Source organism: Mobula birostris, chromosome 11 (assembly GCF_030028105.1).
Source record: "Mobula birostris isolate sMobBir1 chromosome 11, sMobBir1.hap1, whole genome shotgun sequence".
NCBI lineage: Eukaryota > Metazoa > Chordata > Chondrichthyes > Myliobatiformes > Myliobatidae > Mobula > Mobula birostris.
This window is the reverse complement of record NC_092380.1, coordinates 89,658,201-89,676,543: the sequence shown is the minus strand read 5'-3', so window position 1 is coordinate 89,676,543 and position 18,343 is coordinate 89,658,201. Positions and strand designations below refer to the sequence as shown.

The following is an 18,343-nucleotide window of genomic DNA, read 5'->3' as shown; positions in this document are numbered from 1 at the left end:
TTAAAAAATCATCACTGGTAGCTACACTGCACATTAACAGCCTGGAGATGCTACAGAATAGGCCTGGAGAGCAACAGAATATGGAAACATTTTAAAATCTGGAGATTTCAACTCATCAAAGATAGAGTTGCACACAGTACAGTGAAGCCAGGATTACACAGAAATGTATGGTATGTACATAAATCAGCATTTGTGCCAATAGGTCTTCACCAGTTTTTATATAACATGAGCCTCCATCAGCCTTGGACCATCTTGTCCAATAAAATATCTTCCTTTCCCGTTCATGCACTTAGCCATCTTCCTAGACTATGTCACTCACCTCAAGCATTGCCCATTGTAGGGAGTGCTGCATTCTCAGAAGCTTTTGAGATCAGAACATTGCACTTCACTCTGATTGTTGAAGGGGCTGCCTTGCATCATAAACATCACAGATAATGACTGAGTAATCTTGATGACCACTACAGCCCAGACATCAGCTGTGCACCTTTTTTTTTAAAAAAGTGCATCACATCTGAAAATCAATATTGTTCCTGGATGCAATGGGATTGAAACCAATTCGAGTACAACGTCTGTGGAAACCAGTCCTGCCTGAAATGCTGACTGTACTCTTTTCCATGCTGCCTGGCCTGCTGAGTTCTTCCAGCATTTTGTGCGTGTCGCTTGGATCCTCACCCCGGATATTACACCAGGCACACCTGGTCACAAATCACCACATCTGCTGCAATTTCTGCACATTTCAAGATAACTAATAGATGTCATTCCTCATACAATTTCCTTTTTGGAGCAATCAGGGATAAACTAGTGCAAGTTGCTCTAAAGAATAGCCAGTGTTGGGCAATCCAGTAACAACTAGACTTTAATAATCCTGTTCTGCCTTATGACCACACTTGGGGAAGTCTCGCTACTTATTATAACTTTTGATTATTAGTGTTCTAAGTAGTGGTTAAGTCAGGCATGGCAACAGCATTTAAAAGCCATCTGGATGAGGACACAGAGAGGAGTGGTTTAGAATTAGAGAACTGTGGGCCAAGTGCAGGCAGATGGGACTAGCTCACTGGGCAGCACAGTCGATAGGGACAAGTTGGGCCAAGGGGCCCGTTTTCATGCAGTACGACTCTACAGTAGGAAGGCTTAGACAAGATTACAACGAGAATGTGAGGGAGCTTAGAAAAAAACGATTTGAGTTTTTACCATGAACAAGGGTTAACACTGAATTCACTCATTAATAACAGCTGAAATATATAAGAAAATGAACCAAGCGCAGAAAAATGGGATTGGAGTTGATAAGTCCAGAAGAAGAGCCAGCAATAATTTAGATACTATTGGTTAATTGAGCTCTTTCTGTCCTATAATATCACTGATTAAACTCAATAAGAAGAGCTGAAGCAAACACCTCAACAGCCAACTGATCCAGCTTGAATTGCTTTGAACAATTCTCCGCTGAGAACAATTCTCTTGCATTTATTTCCAGTGAAGATCACACTGCAACCACGCAGTAATAAAAATAATTTTCAAACCGACTGCCAAATCTTCAACAATTAATTTTCTAACTTATTAGACTTCCTGATTTTTTTGGATGCCCAGCACTTTTGATTATATACTGCAGAAACTATACATAGTTTTAAAAGTGCACATTAGTTCAGTTTATCAAGTAGTTAAACTGTCATATTGGTAAGTATATAAGCAACTATACTGCCCTTATGGTTGTGAATAAATAATCCAATAAATATGCCTGGCAGAAACAACTGAAATGAAGCTTAATTATAAAACAAATCAAAAAAATACAAAACTGTATTTTTTGTGTATGTACAAAACATACATTACTGTCAGAGGAATTCTGCAGATGCTGAAAATTCAAGCAACACACATCAAAGTTGCTGGTGAACACAGCAGGCCAGGCAGCAACTCTAGGAAGAGGTACAGTCGACGTTTCGGGCCGAGACCCTTCGTCATTACTGTCAGATGTGTAGAACAACCTGCCTATTTATCTACAAGAGCAAACAAAAAAGCAGGAAAATACATTCCAAAATCATTCCTGAGCAAACCAAAATTCACTTCCAAGAAACAATCCTCTGAGGCATGGAAAATTGCATAATCAATGACCTCAGAACATATTAGCTGAAAAATAATAACCTTTTAATAAATCAGAAGCACAAAGAAAGAGGACAAAAGCAATTACTCAGAAATTCACTGCTGGTTGATAGCACCAAACAGGTTATATTATCACACCAACATGTTGTATGCTACTGAGCAAGATAAAGTCTACGCCAGTGTTGTTATCTACGAGCCAAGTTAAAATTACAATGTAAAACAAGCCAGAGGAAGGAAACCTGAAGGCTTTGAGAAGCTGCGTATCACATAGCTACAGAAACACTCAAGCAGGTCATAAATAGCTCCATGCATTAAAATATCTCACTCTACTATTAAACAGTTGACTTGAATAAATATTGTCCGATCAATTGTTATACCTTCTAAAACTACGCAAATGTAAGTGAAAGCTTTTTAGTGGGGATAACCACCTTCAAAGAGATTCCAGAAGCACATTACTAAAGGATAAATTGAAAAACAAGATTGTTCTAAAATTAATAACAGCAGTGGAAACACCACTAAGTAGAGAGGCAGGGCAGTGTGCAGGTTACCAGTGGTGATGAGCAATGAACTGATTGCTTCCTCTCCCTGAGATGTGCTTCTTACTTTGGCTGCTACCTCATGCATGGAATGGAAGTGCCAGCCACAGCATTAATGCTCCTTCCCTAATTTGTTCTATTTGCTTTTTTCCCCCTCTTCTATTGATAAACCTTTTCAAAAAAATTCAAGTCATTGTACCGTTGCAATTTTCAACGAATTTCTTTACCAAACCATTGATAATCTAGGCATTGGAAAACAAACCGACTTTTAAGTGAATATGCACTTTCTATTATGTAACGGCCAGCGTCATCTTCAGTATAGTGTGACACAACACTGTACCAATCTATCTTCATTCTAGCAAAATGCAAATAGATATTTTCTTCTGAGAATAGATTTTTTCCTTATTTATTAGAAATAACTACACTCAGCAAATGAATTTAGCTATAATTATGTAGATATGAAAATTGACACAAGATATAAGAATGTAAAGTAATGCCAACATCATTTGCCTTGATTCTCTATAATAAATCACCGTTCCATTGAAACAGATAATGTACGCACCTTGGCTGATCACTGCTTTCCTGTTCTGACCATCAAGATCTGCACGTTCAATCACATGATGCTTGGCATCTACCCAGTACATTTTTTGACCTGCATAGTCAATGGTGAGTCCATTGGGCCAGAACAGATGGGTGTCTGCAATGATTTTCCGGTTGGATCCATCCATGGCAGCATATTCTATCCGAGGAGTGTTGCCCCAGTCTGTCCAATATATGGTTCTGAAAATCGCAAAAGAAGCACCAATACAACTGAGTGAAGAATAGATCACTTTTGTTTAAAGGAAATTAATCCTTACACACTATTTTCTAAAAACAGAAAAAAAGAAAATATCGAGATCATTGAAACCATACGCTAAATGATAAGTCATTATGCTGCTATTTAAAGGAAGATGAACATTGCCATCGGGAATATATAATGCTGGCACACCCAGAGATTGGGAGATGATCAGTTACCGAATTTAAACTGTGTTAGGTCATACATATCACTTGTTTCAATGAAAATACAACCTGAACATGAAATCAGAGTCAGGATATCTAATCCCTCTGCATGAAATATGGGACTATTTTAGCTTAGCACTTTAGGCTTTGTACTGATTAAGATGAGTGGCTATTTTATCATGACATCCTGAAATGACTGCTTAATATCGGATTGATAAAATCATCCTTTGTAGCAAGTCTGTGAGCTTTGCGCTGATTTACTCAGCTAATATGATGAACTGAGACCAAGGCCTTAGGTCTGCTCCAGTGATCGGATCTAAGGACTCAATTTAGTTTGGAATACTGTCCCATGCTTCTACCATCCCCCCCCCCACACACACACTTTCTCTGTGCATTAGGCGTTGGTCTTTCTTTTTGCTAAACTGGATTCATCACACCTCTGGCAAGTAGCACAAGTGCTATACCTCCTCCCTCACTACCATTCAGGCCCCAAACAATCTTTCCAGGTGAGGTGACGCTTCACCTGCAAGTCTGTTGGGGTTATCTATTGTATCTGGTGCTCCCAGCGTGGCCTCTTGTATATCAGTGAGACCTGATATAGATTAGGAGACTGCTTTGCTGAGCACCTACACTCTGTCTGCCATAAAAAGCATGATCTCCCAGTGGCCACATTTTAATTCCGACTTCCCCTTCCCATTCTGATATGTCCATCCATAGCCTGCTTTACTGTTGTGATGCCCGTTGCCTCCCTCTGGTGCTTCTCCCCCTTTCTCGTTCTTTCATGGTCTTCTGCCTCCCTTCTCCAGCCCTGTAATCTCTTTCACCAATTAACATCCCAGCTCTTTACTTCACCCTCCCTCCCAGTTTCACCAATCAGTTTATGTTGCTTCCTCCCCTCCCCCCCACCTCCTAACTAACTCATCTCCGGTCCTGCTGAAGAGCCTCGGCCCGAAACATCGACTCTACTCTTTTCCACAGATGCTGCCTGGCCTGCTGAGTTCCTCCAGCATTTTGTGTGTGTTGTAATAACACACAACTTGCTAAATGTCATGTGAAACTTAATTGAAGTAGTTAAGAAAACATTACACAATTTGTTTTTTTTAAAAAGGTGCCTTACAGAGAATAACAGTTCCCAACTGAACCACAGTGGGAATGATTAATTGATCTTGCTTTGTAGAGTTTAGCCAATAACATCATCATAAAATATAATGAGTAGCTGCAGTTGCTCAGTTTGCATGACATACTTCCGAAAATATATTCTTTGCTATACTATCCCACTGATACAAGGATATACTGCTCCATTCCTGTGTAAGTACTTCTCTACTCATTCCAAAGAGACCAGGCAACAATTGATTTTGAGAAGGTATAAAAATATGTATTAGAAATCAAAATGATGTTAGTGAAGCTAGGAGTACAAATCAAAAGAATTGAAAAACGAGGGAGATCATTTAAGAATCTATTCCAAGTTAATCCGCTTTGCGAGCAAAACCAAACAAAATCCCCACAGTCTCTCTATAAGCACACTTCCTACGCAATATTAATTAACTGCGCCAGTTGTGATTTTGTGAAAGTTAAGATCGCACCCCCTCCCCAATTATTTAAACCATTCTGAAAGCAACTGCATTTGTGCAGCTGACACCAAGCAAGACATAATGAACAATTTTAAATGTTAACTATTGTCAAGAATCTGAAATAGCATTGTGATGGTAAAACTCACTAATGTTTACAGATCGATGAGAAATTTCTCTTCACTGTTGAGAGATACAAATATACTTAAAATACTAGAGCTAAGGTAGCAGAGGACTGCATATGCTCACGGGAGAACATTTTACAGTGCAATTCCAACATCTAGTTAGAGGACTTCAAATTACAGACAGTGGAGAACGTATTTGCGACATTCACAAATTAGAACAAGAGAGTGGCTATCCTTGGAGATTGGTTCGGATCTGTTGGTTCACTTGAGGCCACTTAATCAATGGCTGAACTGGAATTAATGAGAAAAGCCCCATCAAAAGAATGACCTCAAAGCGTCCCAGGCAGGATACAAACCATCACCACAGACAAGTCACAATGTCTATTTAGGGCTATTTAAAAATAGTCCGACAATATGTGGTCAGTAATAGAGGCAGTTGAAATAACCAAGGCAAGAGAAAGAAATGAAATGAAGTCGAAGGAACTGAGATAATGAGGCAGACTAAGTTGAGAAACTATCCAAGGCAAACAGATTTAAAGATCAGAGATTTCTTTTTATAAGCCACATTTGCGGATCTGACAGGAACGTTGGCACATTGGAAGCAGTACAACATTAAATAGTGATTTTAATTTACTGTGTATGAAGTAAAGCATTTAGTCAGCACTAGGGACAGGGTGTATGCTGTCAAAATGACCTGTGGGACTGTAGTATGTTACAAAAAGCATGAGTCATTTGAAGAATTAAAATTTGTCTGGAGTTTAAGATTAGACTCTGTTGATAATTGCAGAGATAATTAAATGCAGAGGTTACGATTTTACTTGTAATATATCACTCATTGGAATCAATCACAAGTGAAAAATGTATTATTTCGACAAGAGACTGAAATTGATTCATACTGAATTCATTATCCTACCCTTCTATAGGATGAAGTGCTACAGCACGAGGTTTCTCTAAGTTTTGCCACAAAAGTACTTTTCGCTGTGTTCCATCAAGATTTGAGACCTCAATTCGCGATGTCCCAGAATCTGTCCAGTATAACTTGTTGTGGATCCAGTCGATGGCAAGACCACCTGTATTGGTTTAAAAATTTGGAGATATTTTAAAATTGCTTTCAGTATGCTGCTCTACCTTCAATTCAAGAATCAGATCAAAAAACTCTTTTTAACTACCAATGGAAGCAACAGACTTTTCAGTAACAATTCCCCACTGTTCAACTAATTATCCCGTTAAAGTCAGTAAAAAGCAAATGATAGAACATGATGAATGATAAAAGTTGCCTTTGTCTGAGCAGTTCCAAAGTTTTATAATTATTGTTGCCATTTCCTTTACCAGACCTAATTGAAAATAAACATTACCGTCTCCAAAATATTAAAGATATAGATCGGAATAAACACAATTACAATTTTCTACAAATGCCTTTACTGAATTTGTCAGTAATATCAACAAAAATATAAATAAAGTTCAAAGTTAGAAATTAGAAAATGACCACATGCTTTCGGAAACTACACCCTACCTCCTGAGCCTTAAGGGTCAATGATTTCGGCAGATTTGAATCATTATCTTAACAGAACCACACATAAACACCTGACATATTCCACACTGAAACAAACTGGCTTTGAGACGGTGCAGGATAAGAGGCGATTTCCTGCCTCTGGGATCCACTACCAGTAGAGTGGACTGATAGATTCCACTTCCCAAATTTGTCATTACATCTGAGACTTCTGCATTTAACAATACAGGTCAACCTTCACTAATCCGACTACCTGTAATCCGGTTCCTTCGATAATCTGGCACATTATGCTTAATGTGATCCTTCTGTAATTCGGCATTTTCACTAATCTGGCACTCCTCAGGTCCCAATGGTGCTGGATTAGTGAAGGTCAACCTGTATAAGCACTGAAGTTTGGGACGCATTGCTATTTAATTGCCCAAGATGTCTAGTTCTGCTCAGAATAATCTGCAAAAGGCAGCACAAACGGACCCAATAAAATGTTCAGTGAGGAATAAATATTGGCTAAATGAATCTGCTTCAAAATATTCCCATTGGACCCCAACATTCACCTGAAATAGCAAGTGTTGCTTTGGTTTAACTTTTTATTCAAAATACCGTACTTCCTTAAATGAGTGTAGCTATCCCCTTTGGTTCAGGAGCCTGATGGCTGAGCATCGTAACATTCTTGAACGTGGTGGTCAGAGTGCTGAGGCACCTGTATTGTCTACCTGATGGCAGCAGCGAAAAAAAAACAAGAGAACAAGAAGAGATTTGATAGAGGTATACAAGATTATAAAGTGAATGGATAGGGTAAGTGCAAGCAAGCTTTTTCCACTGAGGTTGGGTGAGACTAGAACTAGAGGTCATGGGTTAAGGGCGAAAGGTGAAATGTTTAGGACGAACATGAGGGGGAAATCTTCTTCACTCAGAGGGAGGTGAGAGTGTGGAATGAACTGCCAGTGGTAGTTGTGGATGCGGGTTCGATTTCAACATTTAAGAGGAATTTTGATAAGTACACGGCTAGGAGGAATATGGAGGCTATGACGCAGGTGCAGATTGGACTATGCAGAATAATAGTTCGGTATAGACTAGATGGACTAGCTTGGAGTACTGTGTACAGTTCTGGTCACCGAATTATAGGAAAGATGTCAACAAAATAGAGAGAGTACAGAGAAGATTTACTAGAATGTTACCTGGGTTTCATCACCTAAGTTACAGAGAAAGGTTGAACAAGATGGGTCTTTAATCTTTGGAGCGTAGAAGGTTGAGGGGGGACTTGATAGAGGTATTTAAAATTATGAGGGGGATAGATAGAGTTGATGTGGATAGGCTTTTTCCAATGAGAGTAGGGGAGATTCAAACAGGAGGCCATGAGTTGAGAGTTAGGAGGCAAAAGTTTAGGGGTAACATGAGGGGGAACTTCACTTAGAGAGGGGTAGCTGTGTAGAACGAGCTTCCAGCAGAAGTGGTTGAGGCAGGTTCGATGTTGTCGTTTAAAGTTAAATTGGACAGCTATATGGACAGGAAAGGAATGGAGGGTTATGGGCTGAGTGCAGGTCGGTGGGACTAGGTGAGAGTAAGAGTTCGGCACGGACTAGAAGTGTCGAGATGGCCTGTTTCAGTGCTGTAATTGTTATATGGTTATTTGATAAGGTTCCCCATGCGAGACTCATTCAGAAAGTAAGGAGGCATGGGATCCAAGAAGACCTTGCTTTGTGGAACCAGAATTGGCTTGTCCACAGAAGGCAAAGGGTGGTTGTGGATGGTTCCTATTCTGCACAGAGGACGGTGACCAGTGGTGTTCCACAGGGATCTGATCCCCTCCTCTTTGTGATTTTTATAAATGACCTGGATGAGGAAGCAGAAGGGTGGGTTAGTAAGTTTGCTGATGGTACAAAAGTTGGGGGTGTTGTGGATAGTCTGGAGGGTTGTCAGAGGTTACAGCGGGACATTGATAGGACAGAGAACTGGGCTGAGATGTGGCAGACGGAGTTCAACCCAGATAAGTGTGAAGTGGTTTATTTCGATAGGTCACATTTGAAGACACAATATTAATGGTAAATCACTTGGCAGCATGGAGGGTCAGCGAGATTTTGGGGTCCACGTCCATAGCTGCTGGGCAGGTTGACAGTGTTGTTAAGAAGGAGCATGGTGTGTTGAACTTCATCAAATGTGGGATTGAGTTCAAGAGCCATGAGATAATGCTACAGCTATATAAGATCTTAGTTAGACCCCACTTGGAGTACTGCATTAACTTCTGGTCACCTCACTGCAGGAAGGATGTGGATACTACAGGCAGAGTGCAGAGGAGATTTACAAGGATGTTGCCTGGATTGGAGAATCTGAGAATAGGTTGAGTGAGCTTGGCCTTTTCTCCTTGGAGTGACGGAGGATGAGAGGTGACCTGATAGGTGCGTATATGATGATACAAGGCATTGATTGTGTGGCTAGCTGGAGACTTTTTCCCAGGGCTGAAATGGCTAACACAAGGGGGCATAGTTTTAAGGGCCTTGGAAGTAAGTACAAGGGGGGATGTCAGAGGTAAGTTTTTCACACACAGAGAGTGGTGGGTGCGTGGAATGCACTGCCAGTGAAGGTGGTAGAGGCAGATACAATGGGGTCTTTTAAGAGACTCTTAGGTATATGGAGCTTAGAAAAATAGAGATCTTTGCAGTAGGGAAATCCTAGGCAACGTCTAGAGTAGGTTATATGGTCGGCACAACATTGTGGGCCGAAGGGCCTGTAATGTGCTGTAGATTTTCTACGTTCTATGTTCGATGTTCCGCATAGTGCAGAGTATGAATAATTATGCTCATAAGAGGTTTCAATTTAATTGTCATTGCACATCTAGACCTGATGACTCATTTCTAATGTAATGCATAATATTACTGCATACAGTAATCTTTCTGGAAAATCTGACCCATTAAGCAATGATAGTTCAATATCCTTCAAGTTCTTGAAACAATGTTATTTGAAAAGGGCAGGAGCCTCCTAAAGTACAAAGAATAATAGAATTAAGTACTAATAAATGCCTATACTTTGTGCATGGTGTTGCCCAGGACAACATCTCATGCACCAACAATCTTCAGTCCAGGCCACTCACTGACTTGTGCTAATATTATTTTGTGACTGTATGTTCTGTTGTAACTAGATGTGCTGTTTGTGATTGTATGCATTGTGTTTCGCATCTTGGCCCCAGAGGAACATGTTTTGTTTGGCTGTATTTATGTGTATGCTTGAATGACAATTAGACTTGAACTGTATTTGGCTCTAAATAAAAATAAACAAATAGGGATGGGGACAGAGGCCGTTACCTCTTCCCATCATGCCTTGCCCATACTCCTTAAAGCTGTCATGCTGAGGTAATCACAGTGATATAGTTTTTTATATATATACACACAGAGTGTAGTGGTAGAGATGCTTAAGAAACTCTTAGATAGGCCTGTATAGAAAAATAGAGGGCAATGTAGGAGGGAAGGGTTAGATTGATCTTAGAGTAGGTTAAAAGTCCGGCACAACAGTGTGGGCCAAAGAACCTGTATTGTGCTGCAGTGTTCAATGCTGTTTTAGAATGACAATTTTTTAAAGTAATTAATTATTTGACAGAGTGTTCTCCCCTCCTTTTATCAATTCAAAGATGGAATTAGTCCAGTATCATAAAGATTATTTTGCTGCTATTTTTCACCCACTTTAACTTGAATAAGTGGCTCTCATGACATGAACCGTTAATTTTTTCTCAAGTGGAAATCGCACTCTCTGAACACAGCTCTCTGCCAAGCACCTGCAGCACACATGACTCAGATAGAGCATTTGAAGGAAAGGGGAAAAAAAGCCAATCAGTTTCCACCTACCGTGGCAGCTGAAATGGAATAGAATCAGGCCTCTGAACTGATGGCTGAGAATTGTTCTACACTAACTCGGCACCAATCTATTCCTTTGTTATCACTTATCTTATTTTTTACAACCAGCTGCATTTATCTTTATAGTGTTTCATTGCTGTAATTCATTTCTTTTTGTCTTGCGTGTTGGGGAAGCAAATCAACTGGCATTATTTAGGCCCTTTGCTGACTTACTCGATACAACAGGGATTGTGTGCAGTATCACTGTACGTCTCCAACAAGATGATAAGGGGGATATGCAGAAATTTAAACTTTCCTGACTTTTAGAGATACACATATGTGCATCCTTGATATTATGCAGACAGTGCAAGCATCCACACCTAAAAACTCAAGTTATTGTTTTATGTGGATGACCATTTGGGGGGTGTGCGAGGAGGGCGGGCTAAGAGGCACACAGTAGTGTTGGGCTGGCATGGTGGCATCGTGGTTAGCAGAACACTTTACAGCGCCAGCGACCCAGGTTCAATTCATGCCGCTGTCGGTAAGGAACTTGTATGTTCTTCCTGTGACCACATGAGCTCTTTCCCTCATTCCGTACAAGATGTGTGGTTTAGTAGGTTAGTCAGTCACATGGGTACAATAGGGTAGAATGGGCTCATTGGGCCAGAAGGGCCTGTTGATGTTATCTCTAAATAAAAATAAATAAACAGGGATAGGGATGGAGGACTTCACCTCTTCCCATAATGCCTTGCCCACTCTCCTTAAAGTTGTCACGCTGAAGTAATCACACTGACGGAATACACTTGCCCTCGAGGGAGTGCAAGAAAGATTCAGGAGAATGGCTCCTGGAATAGCAGGTTTGCTGTCTAAGGAAAGACGCAGTTAACTGGTTTATTCTTCAGAGTTAAGAAGAATGAGCTTCATTCTCATGGAACCTTACTGCCTGCATGTTCTCCTGGACTGAGGAGTCCAGAACCAGTGATCACACTCTCAGAATAAGGGATGAATACTTTAGGGCTGAGATAAGGAGAAATTTCTTCACTCAAAGTGTGATGACTCCTAGGTACTCTCAATCCCAGAAAGGTACAGATGCCCAGTAATTGAGTTCATTCAAAACAGAGATCAGATGTTCCCTGGATATTAAAGGAATTAAGTGATTGGGAGATAGTACAGGCAAATGGAGCTGAGGTAGAAGGTCAATCACGATCTGTTGAAATGTCCAACTTCTGCTCCCAATTCTTACCATCATTAAAAATAGTCATTCATGTCAGAAGCCATTTTAATGAACACAAACAATATATACAATGATTAGTAATATCTTAGTTGTAATATTTGAACTAATTTTTTTTTTACTCCATTATGTTTCACATACCTGGACTCTCGAGACCGGTTGACACAACTTCCTCAACGTTACTTCCATTCAGGTTTGCTTTCATAATCCGGTCCAAGGTCACATCGGACCAGAACACCAGCTCTTTGCTGTGATGGAAGTCTAGAGCAATGGCATTCTCCAGGTTGTTAAGAAGGAGGGTGTATTCTGATCGGCGGGGTAGCACCTGACGGATATCAATCCGATTTGCAAACAGCAGCACCGGTTCTGGTCCTTTAGAGAATAATGACATTCAGGCAAGTTAAAGATCATGCCGCAGTCAATAAAACTTCAACTTTCCCATGACATAAACACAAGAGATTCTGCAGATGCTGGGAATCCAGAGTAACACACATAAAATGCTGGAGGAACTTTGCAGGTCGGACAGCATCCATGGAGAGCAATAAACAGTCGATATTTCTGGTTGAGCCACTTCATCAGGTCTCCTGACCATTTGGTTTTGATGAAGCGTCGTGGCCTGAAATGTTGATTGTACTTTCCTCTCCACTGTCTGACCTGCAGAGATGTGTGTGCGTGTGTTTGTTTGTTTGTTACCCCAACTTTCCCGACATTATTTACCAATAAAGAATTTAAAAGGAACTTGTTTATACAGGAAGAAATGGAACTCACTGTCACCAGAGTTATATCGTCTACTCATTTAGGAGACGTTTTTCCGAAGGATCCACATCATCTGGTGCCATTTGCTTCAAGTTATCTGCTCCCTGTGCGCTGGTATCCATGAATGGAAGCACATTACTCTATGGCAGAGTGGCTGGAAATATTGAGTTGCAAGTATCCCTTCCTCTTATGCATTAACGTTTCAAAGGCACCGGGGGGGGGGGGGGGTGAACAGAGCAGTTTGAATCAACCCACCTTTGAACCCAGGAATGATTAACTGCTTTCAGTTATATTACATTGATTAGAATCACCATCTAAAGACGTACCGGTGGGTCGGTTAATAGGACATTGCCAATTGTCCCGTGATTAGCCTGGTATTAAATTGGGGGGATTGCTGGATGGCACAGTTTGAAGGGCAGGAAGGGTCTATTCTGCGCTATCTCAATAAATAAATAAATGACAAAGTAAATGCTCCAAGCAGTAAAAAGCACAAATATAGAAGTTGAAGGGGAATTATATGGAAAATTAATCTGGAAAAGATGTTTTCCTTTTGTTAAGACTGGCTACTATAAGCTATTAATAATAAATCATCTAAACGAGTAAAAGCATACGCACCTAGAGCTTTGCAGCCACGTTTATCAGGTCGCAGTTCATATCCCTGGACACACCAGCACTGGAATCCTCCATCTAAATTGGTACAACCTTGGCTGCAGTATCCATCTTCAGCACACTCATCGATGTCTGCAGAGATCAGCATAACAATGCTCTTATTACACCATGCCACGCCAGCAGACTCAGGCAAGTGAAACTGGTTTGGAAAGCATCCCCTTCACTCTTTATTAAATATCACTGTAAGTGCAATATTCCCACCTGAGTGTCCGCTCTGAGGCTGTTGAAGAAATGGATTAGCAGAGTTCTACACAAGAGAAACAATGTCGATACCAGCGTTATTCCCTTTTGCCCATCTGAGGTCCCTTTGACTCTATCCACAGCACAGTAGTGAGCAGCTAGTGTAACACTATTGCAGTACCAGTGACTCGGGTTTATTTCCCACCACTGCCTGTAAGCAGTTTGTATGCTCTCTCCATGATCACATGGGTTTCCTCTGGTTTCCCCTCACATTCCAAATACGCATAGGCTAATTGGTCACATGGATGTAATTGGGGCATAGGTTCATTGGCCTAGAAGGTCTGGCACTGTGCTATACCTCTGAATTTAAAAATTACCACAAAAAAAGCCTTTTAAATGTACCTCCACTGGCAGGCTGCTCCAGATAACAACCACTCTCTGTGTAACAGATTTTCTCCTCAGATTCCCTTTAAAACTGCACTTTAGGGTGACATGGCAGCATAACAGCATTACAGTGCCAGAGGGACCCAGATTCAATTCCCATTACTTTCTGTAAGGAACTTGCATGCTCCTCCCCACGACTGCGTGGGCTTCCTCTGGGTACTGCAGTTTCTCTCCACTCTCCAAAGACGTACAAGTCAGTAGGATCTGATCTACATCCTGCTCCAGCATTAGGCAAGTTCTTCGTTGTCCACAACACCACCGAAGCCCTCACAGTCTCACTGGAAGCCCCTTTCACATGTGACGACAGACCAAATTATCAGAAGATTGATGCCGATAAGAGGACAATGGGGGAACATTCAGAAATGTTAATGAGAGACGAGCAGGATTAACGAAAAGGAGACACAGTTCCAAGTATCGTCAGAGACCGGTGGCTTTGAACCCTGAACTGTTTGAAGTTTGATGGACAGGCGATACCCCATCAGGGGGATAAAAAGGGACAGGTTCGCTAAGGCAACAGACACACGACACCACGAGGTAACGAGACCCTGGAAGCGGTGTGCCCCCACAAGTTGGTAGGAGTTTTGGAGGTCTGTTCGCGGGACCAGCCATAGACGCACAGGGTAGAAAGGTACCATCGGTGGGAACCTGGTGTGTGTATCCGCCCTTGCCTGGGTGCCGGGTTCACTGCAGAAGAACGATCGTATCTGGAACAGACTGGTCACAGTCGGTGACCTCAGAAGACATTACAAAGGGCTCGCCCAAAAGCTAACCGCGAGGAATATCGAAGGTTTGTTTGGAATCCGATTTGCATATTCATTCGTTCTCTCTCCCTCTCCCCAACGGCACGACGGTGATTACTGCGAACTGAACTAAACTGAACTCTGTCACTTGTGACTGATCATTTTACCCCAGACTGCGATAGAGCTTGATTGATCCTATTATCCTAGTTCTGTGTACATGTGTGTTTATTCATTGCTAACCTGTTGCATTTATATCCTTACTATTAGAGTACTGTGTTGCTTATTTCTTTAATAAAACTTTCTTAGTTCCAGTAATCCAGACTCTAACTAAGTGATCCATTTCTGCTGGTTTGGCAACCCAGTTACGGGGTACGTAACATAAGTGGGGCTCTCATCCGCGATTTTGAACGCTAAATTTGGGACGGGGTAAATTGATTGGGATAAAATTCCTGAAAGAAAGAAAAGGCAAACAGCAGAAATGGAGATTGAGGAATTTCTAAAGGCGCCGACCTTGGAGGCATTAGAGGATGCCAGGAAATCGGAATTGGCAGCTGTGGCCAAACGGTTGAATCTTGTTAAGGGGAAGTCGACAATGAGGAGAGAGGAGATACACAGAGCTATCATAGAGCATTATATGTCTAAAGGTGTGTTTCCCCAAGGGGAGCTGGAGGTGATGTCTATTAGAAAGCCTGGTGGAGACGCAGTACAGGTGCAGCTTGAAAAATTGAGACTCGAGCACGAGTTCCGGGTACGGCAACTAGAACATGAAGAGAAACAGAGGGAAAGGGAATTCGAGCTGGAGAGGTTAAAGATAAGGGCAGAGCAGGGGCCCATGCTAAACCAAGGTGAAGGGTTCAGGGCGGCCCAGGAGGTTAGGCTGGTTCCCCCATTTGATGATACTGATGTGGATTGGTACTTTCTCCATTTCCAAAAAGTTGCTGCAAGTCAGGACTGGCCGAGGGATAAGTGGGCTGTTTTGCTTCAGCGTGTACTTAAAGGAAAAGCCCAACAAGCTTACTCGGCTTTGTCCGCGGAAGATGCCCAAAGGTATGAGGTGGTGAAAGAGGCCATCCTCAGGATTTATGAGTTGGTCCCGGAGGCATACCGGCAGAGGTTCCGGAATGCGAGGAAGCAGTGGGACCGCACATATTTAGAGTTTGCCCATGAGATGCAGACATATTGTGAGCGTTGGTGCGCCTCGAAGGGGGTAAATGGGGATTATGACAGACTGCTACAGCTGATCCTGATTGAGCAGTTTAAAGGTTGTGTCCCTGAAGGTATGAGACCCTACCTAGATGAGAAAGAGGCAGACACTTTAGCCGCAACTGCTAAGTTAGCGAATGAGTACGCGTTGACACATAAAATGAAGTTTGCCCGGAGTACAGGGTACCAGAAGGGTAATTGGGACGGCGGGGATAGTCCACCAGAAAAGTCAGAAAGTAAGCCAGGGACTAGTGAGAAGGATAAGGTAGACCGGGAGCAGTCTGGTAGGAAGTCTCCTGGGGTCATCTGTTATAATTGTGGAAAAGTCGGATACTTTGCGTCCAGGTGCTTTGCCCCAAAGAAGGAGAAGGGAAAGGGAAAGGCGGCAGTTCAGACTGGCTGTATTGAGCTGGTAAGCAAACTGCTAGGAGAGAAGAGGTCTGCCAAAGTCCAGGAAGGGCGCGAGAGGTTTATCTCGGCCGGATTGGTGTCGGTGAAGGAGGGGTTAAACCCAGTTCCAGTACGGATCTGGAGAGACACGGGAGCGTGTCAGTCATTGATATTAAAGAGTGTGTTAGACCTTAGTTCAGAGACCGAGACTGGGAAAGTCAGGGTCATAAAAGGCATTGGGAAAGGGACTGAGGCAGTACCTCTGCACCAGATACGCCTAAAAAGCGACTTGGTCTCTGGACCAGTCACGATCGGGGTGAGGCCCGAACTACCGATGAAAGGCGTTGAAGTCTTACTCGGTAATGACCTCGCTGGCGGGAAGGTGTACCCCGCAGTGAGATTGACAAGTCAGCCTGCCAGCATTGAGGCCCCACCTATGGACTCACAGGTTCATCCCGTTTGCGCAATGATTCGGCGTGTGTCCAGAAAGGCTGCCGAAGTAAATTTAGCTGAGACGTTTCTACCAGCCTTGTACCAGGGGGAGGTAGAAAGTGAAAAGAAGGAGTGTAGTGAAACAGAAGGAAGTGAAGGAGTTGAGGCTGATTTAGCATTAGCAAGGAAGGACTCTGTACAGACACAGGAGCGAGACGAGGAGCTGATAGTTTCGGCGGAGACAGCTCTCTCTGACGCAGAATTAAAAAGGGAACCCAGTAGGCTATTGTGTGGAGGAGGGAGTGCTAAGGAAGAAAGGGAGACCAAGTACCGCGCCTGCAGATGAGGAATGGGGGATGGTGCCAAAAATTTATGGGGATGAGATTCTTAACCTGGCCCACAAGATACCCCTCGGTGGACATTTTGGGGGGAGGAAAACAGTCAGCGGAATCATGAAAGAGCTTTACTGGCTGCATAGGAGGAAGGAGGTTATTGACTATTGCAGACATGAGTTAACACAAAGCTCACCACGATCAGAAAACAGATCTAGCTGGTGATATCATGAAAATTAATGAAGCTAGGGTGCCACCTGATAAGGGGAAAACCCATTTTGAAAAGATAAGTGTGGTGCTGACCAGATGGGAGAACTCTATTGTGTTGACCCGACTTTGCTGATGAGTTCTCTCCCTTAATCCCCAAACAAAGCGACCCGCTAAGAGAGTAAATTAAATGGCACGCCCACATAGGTCCAGATGTCCCGAGGCAATGTAAAGAGCTGGGACGTGGAGCTGTTGCCACATCAGGTCAGCCTAGTGAGCAGCACCCCTATAGAATGATTAATTCAGTGACAAACGGGCTAAAGAACACAGAAGTGTATATTGGTGATGTAGTGGTCTGGAGTAACACGTGGGAGGAGCTGTTTAAACGGCTGTCTGAAGCCAGCCTGACAGTGAACCTCGCAAAAAGTGAGTTCGGCCGCGTGAAGGTCACTTATCTGGGATTTGCAGTAGGACAGGGGCAGCTGGCTCCGATGCAAGCTAAGCTGCGGGCTATCTCTGAAGTCCCCACCCCAACAGACAAGAGAGCCCTGAGAAGGTTCTTGGAGATGGTGGGGTACTATTGGAAGTTTTGCAGAAAAAAAAACAACTTTGCGGATAGTACCCACCCTCTTACTAAGCCCTTGCCAAAGAATGCTAAGTTGGTATGGGACGACCCTTGTTATCTGTGTCCGGGGCGAAAACCACTGAGAAGTTACACTGATCACAATTCATTAGTGTTTTCGGCCACTATGAAGTTTGCTAAATTGGAGCCTGGTTTTAGAGGATTATTAAAATAACACATATAAAAGGAACAGAAAATGTGATTGCTGACTGTCTGTCAGGTGTTGACAACTTAAAATTCTCTGTATTAGCCAAATAGCTGATAAACACGTATATTTGTGTGTAGCTGATAGTGTATTCATGACTATAATTTTTACCCCAGTAAAAATCCTTTGAAGGATAGGGGTGTGACAACAGACCAAATTATCAGAAGATTGATGCTGATAAGAGGACAATCGGGGAACATTCAGAAATGTTAATGAGAGACGAGAGGGATTAAGGAAAAGGAGACACAGTTCCGAGTATTGTCAGAGACCGGTGGCTTTGAA

The 18,343-nt window shown here is 42.4% G+C and overlaps 1 protein-coding gene across 3 annotated transcripts in view; it reads right to left on the bottom strand.

Annotated features, from left to right (window-relative positions):
• The window catches only part of lrp4 (low density lipoprotein receptor-related protein 4), a 452,403-nt gene that overhangs the window by 81,170 nt on the left and 352,890 nt on the right, over positions 1 to 18,343 (bottom strand). For all 3 annotated transcript variants that reach the window (XM_072272686.1, XM_072272688.1, XM_072272689.1), the window contains exons 11-14: positions 13,253 to 13,378; positions 12,023 to 12,253; positions 6,233 to 6,389; positions 3,190 to 3,407 (exon numbers count right to left, since the gene is read on the bottom strand). In XM_072272686.1, coding sequence (XP_072128787.1) covers positions 3,190 to 3,407; positions 6,233 to 6,389; positions 12,023 to 12,253; positions 13,253 to 13,378 — 732 coding nt within the window. The remainder of the gene's footprint in view (positions 1 to 3,189; positions 3,408 to 6,232; positions 6,390 to 12,022; positions 12,254 to 13,252; positions 13,379 to 18,343) is intronic.